This window comes from Lipotes vexillifer, unplaced genomic scaffold (assembly GCF_000442215.2).
Source record: "Lipotes vexillifer unplaced genomic scaffold, Lipotes_vexillifer_v1.1 scaffold340, whole genome shotgun sequence".
Lineage (NCBI taxonomy): Eukaryota > Metazoa > Chordata > Mammalia > Artiodactyla > Lipotidae > Lipotes > Lipotes vexillifer.
The window spans coordinates 1,475,932-1,480,567 of NW_006793646.1; the positions used below are offsets into that span (position 1 = coordinate 1,475,932).

Consider the following 4,636-nt stretch of genomic DNA (forward strand, 5'->3'; position numbering starts at 1 on the left):
TGATATAAAGTGACATACCAAGGAAGAATGTATTTACAAACAGTAAAAATAAGCTACTGTGTAAATAATATGCACGAAAATGATTATGATGCCTTTGTAGACATTCTGTAAGAGGTAGGTGACAAGGGGGAGACTGCTCTGCCATCTTCAAATGTCCCCTGATTCTACATTCATCAGTGTTTTTGTATTCTCGTAGGCCCAGGGGATGTTCAATAACTCCCAAGTTTTTCTATATTCCAAGGTCACCACTGTCCCATGAAGCAGTGTGCATCTTTATTTGGTCGCTGAGAGCAGATTCTGCCCATAATAGGACTCCTGTTGACAATGACCCTGAAGTGTGACTTTCCATGCTTTCGGATGACCTCGTGTTCACCACGACTGTGTCAGTGATGAATCATCCAGTTGCCTCTGCAGAAGATCATAACCACAGGCTAACATTTCTTTAGCAAACATTGCTTAAATGCAGAAGGCCTCTGAGAGAGAAGACATCCCTTCGCTAACTTCCGGTTTCCATCCTGGCACTGCACCGTCCTGGTGTGCCAGCCCGTGTCACAGGTTCTAGAACAGGCGAGCCAAGGGCCCGTCACCCACTGCAGCTGTGGAGTGGGTGATCCCACTTTATTGCTGCTGTCGCTAGTGACAGAGTTTGCTTTTGGAGTGGACTTCTTGGGAACAAAAAAACTGTAACGGACATCTAAGGCTTTAGTTGGGTCTGTTGCAAGAATCTGTACGATTAGAATTTCCTTCGTGGCTGAGTAGCCCATCCCATGCAAGAAGTCATCCCTGTGGCTCCAACCACTGTAGTTCATGACTGTTCCATTGATGTCAATGATGGTTTCCGAAGTGGAGATCATGTACTTTCCATTGATAAGGTACTCACCGTTTTTCTTCTTCAGGGCTAAGTAGGCAGTGAATCTAGTCTGATCTTTGGCTTTGAACTGTCGGACTTTTATGTGAGTTGCGCCTTCCGGGATCCTCACAACATCAGTGTAACCCTTGCTGGAAGCAGGAACGTCCACAGGGGAGAGAGAGAAAAAGAAAGGGGAGGAAAGAAAAGTAAGAAAATGCTTAACAAATGGATAAACAAATAGAAATTGTCTAAAAGTCTCACCTTACCTTAATATAAAGTTTTAATGTATTAAAAAGCTTCATTTTAAATTGCCTTCAAAAATTAATTTTCTTAGAACAAAATAAAATTGCAGTCAGACTATCACATTGTATACATTTTTATTATGATGTTAAAAATTAGGAAGATGTTAGCAACCTGCCTTGGTTTTAAAAATTTATACTACCTTTAGTTAAAGATTTACACAGGGCTTCCCTGGTGGCGCAGTGGTTGAGAGTCCGCCTGTCGATGCAGGGGACACGGGTTCGTGACCTGGTCCGGGAAGATCCCACATGCCGCGGAGCGGCTGGGCCCGTGAGCCATGGCCGCTGAGCCTGCGCGTCCGGAGCCTGTGCTCCGCAACGGGAGAGGCCACAGCAGTGAGAGGCCCGTGTACCGCAAAAAAAAAAAAAAAAAAAAATATTTACACAAAAATCACACATCCTTATCAAATCTTATCATCTTTACAAAGCTACTTTAGGTTTTTTCTGGCACAAAATGCCCGTAAACACAAACCAGCAAAAATCTACCCTCAATTAATCTCATAGAAGTCTTTCAATGAACGTTCCTCAAGCTTGTTTGCATATTAAGATCATGTGAGGATCTTTTAAAAATTCCAAAGCCTACAAATTTAAATCCCCAGACGCCAGAACAGTTAAATCCCCATCTTTCAGGATGGGTCATAGGCAGCAGTACTTTTAGAGTTCCCCACAATGTTCCAAGGTGCAGACTAGTTGGGAAACCACGGATTTAATTATTTGTTGGGCTATAGACAGGTTAGAGGCTCTGACTCCATTTCTACTAAAACTCTGGATTTCCTGGGGCAAGACAGAAAATAGAACATAAAATTCTTTAACTGCGTAACCGTAGCTTACCAGAATCATCAAAGGACAAAAGAATCCTTAATGCCTTAGCAAATTTCCCTGAAAGCTTAGGGTCTGCAAAGTGTTATGGTCAATTGAGCGAGGCTTTATGGTGAGTGACATATGAGATAGATCTCTAATGACCCATCATCTGCTCAGGAAAATGGGCAAAGGCATAAATATCTCTGATACCCATAAGGTTGCAGAAAACGCAAGGACAGAAAGGTTAATTAAGCACCAAGGGACTATACCAGTGGGGAGGAGTCATCTTTTGCCCAAATCTTTGCCTCTCTAAGTAATTTCACATTAAGGTCCTCATATGTTTTACTTTCCTAGTTATTTAAATAGAAACAAATACTTTACTTGTGCAGTTTGATGGATGTGTGTGAAATTTAATTATTTACTTCTGAATTCTTACTCAAGTTTAGAGGATATGGGATAACGGATTCATATATGTAAAATCCAAATGTGTTTCCCACTCAAACATTTCCTCTGAATTGGAGAGGAGGCTTATGCCCAGGGAAGGCCTCTTTCTATTGGGCATCTGACCTACCATGACGGCCAGACAGGTGTCAGAGCTTCCTACTGTGTTGAAGAGAGAAGATGCAATGCTGATGATGTTGCTTATCTATTCAATTTGATTCATTAGCTTTTTTTTTTTTTTTTTTTTTGGTCACACCACCTTAGCTTGCAGGATCTTAGTTTGCTGACCAGGGATTGAACATGGACCCTCAGCAGTGAAAGCCCGGAGTCCTAACCACTGGACTGCCAGGGAATTCCCTAATTTCATTATCTTTATTTTTGTAATACATTTGGACTAGATTCTGTCACAGGATTTTTTTTTTTTTTAAGTATCTAATATTGAGATGAGATGTTTCTACAATGGCTTCAAACAAAGCCAGGAGAAAACATTCCATCTTACCTAAAAAGTCTATAACGTGGAGATGTATTAAAGTATTTGCACAAGTTCACTCCAGAGCTAACGAGTGGCAGTTCTAGGCCTCTCGACTCAAACTTTATGCTCCTTTTACCACGTCCCCATTGCATGAATCCCTTCCCTCCAACAACTGTGCTTCATAACAGTTAAAATAAATTCTGGTGACGTTCAGAGTTTAAATAATACCAAACAGAGTGTCAAGAAAGCGAAGAATATAGGGTAAGGGAATTAGACGGGAGAGCCTTTTTTTTAATCCTGTTCTTAGAGTCTGACTCATGTTCACGAGAATCGCTGGGAACTCTCAGCACTGCGCAGGCCTCAAACTGAGCTTCCCGAGCCAGTGGGAAGTATGAGGATTCATGCCCTGATTTCTTTTCTTTTCTTTTTTTTAAGCATCTTTATTGGAGTATAATTGCTTTACAATGTTCTGTTATTTTCTGCTGTATAACAAAGTGAATCGGCTATACATATTCATATATCCCCATATCTCCTCCCTCTTGCGTCTCCCTCCCACCCTCCCTATCCCACCCCTCTAGGTGGTCACAAAGCACAGAGCTGCTCTCCCTGTGCTATGCGGCTGCTTCCCACTAGCTAGCTATTTTACGTTTGGTAGTGTATATATGTCCACTCTCTAAACTTTGTCCCAGCTTACCCTTCCCCCTCCCCATGTCCTCAAGTCCATTCTTTACGTCTGCATCTGCGTCTTCATTCCTGTTTTGCCCCTAGGTTTATCAGAACCTTTTTTTTTTCTTAGATTCCACATATATGTGTTAGTATAAGGTATTTGTTTTTCTCTTTTTGACTTACTTCATTCTGTATGACAGACTCTAGGTCCATCCACCTCACTACAAATAACTCAAGTTATTGTTTCTTTTTATGGCTGAGTAACATTCTGTTGTACATATGTGTCACATCTTCTTTATCCATTCATGTGTCGATGGACACTTAGGTTGCTTCCATGTCCTGGCTATTGTAAATAGTCATGCCCTGATTTCTTGATGTTTTAATAAAATAGGTTTCCCTTTGTACTCTTTATTCATTTTCTTTGCACCCTTCTTGGTATCATTTACACTTTAGACATTAACCAGCTTCCTTGGCTACCATGAATGAATGCAGATGTTTTCATATAACTATGAAGTATGAAGTGTGGCTGGCAAGGCAGGGGAATCTTCTTTTCTTCAGGGCTATCTCCCCAGTACAAGAACAGTACCTGCCATGAAGGAATACATGCATTCTTACATACTAAGCATGCTGCCATGGAAGGGACATTCTAGTGGGGTGGGGCTTAGACCCCCAAACAAAATATTTGACAATATCTGTTGATTAAGAGCTGTGAAGAAACAGAGTAAGAAGATAGAGGAACGACGAGGATGGGGGAGAAATGCTCCTATTCACTTATGGAAGCCACCACCTTTTTGGGGAGCGGGTAGTGGTGACATTTAACAGACATCTAAAGGAATTCTAGAGGAAGCACTGCTTATCAAGTTTTAAAAATTGTTCCAGGCAGAGGAAATAGTGCACATGCTGTCACTTGCCGTGTTTGAGGAGTGTTGGGAAGTCCAGTATGTTAGCACAGAGCAAGGGAAGTGGCCAGTGTAGAAGGGACTCAGAGCAGGGCAGGGACCAAATGTTTTAGCATCTCACAGGTTATGAAGAGATCTTGGACACTGACTCTAAGTGAGAAGGTAGCCATTGGAGGGTTGAGCCCAGGAATGCCACCATCTGACTTAG

The 4,636-nt window shown here is 41.7% G+C and overlaps 1 protein-coding gene across 1 annotated transcript in view; it reads right to left on the minus strand.

Annotated features, from left to right (window-relative positions):
- Positions 1-431: 431 nt before the first annotated feature.
- ADAMTS5 (ADAM metallopeptidase with thrombospondin type 1 motif 5) overlaps positions 432-4,636 on the minus strand; it is a 43,254-nt gene continuing 39,049 nt past the window's right edge. Inside the window, exon 9 of the mRNA XM_007466502.1 lies at positions 432-999. Within this exon, the coding sequence (XP_007466564.1) occupies positions 432-999 (568 nt within the window). The remainder of the gene's footprint in view (positions 1,000-4,636) is intronic.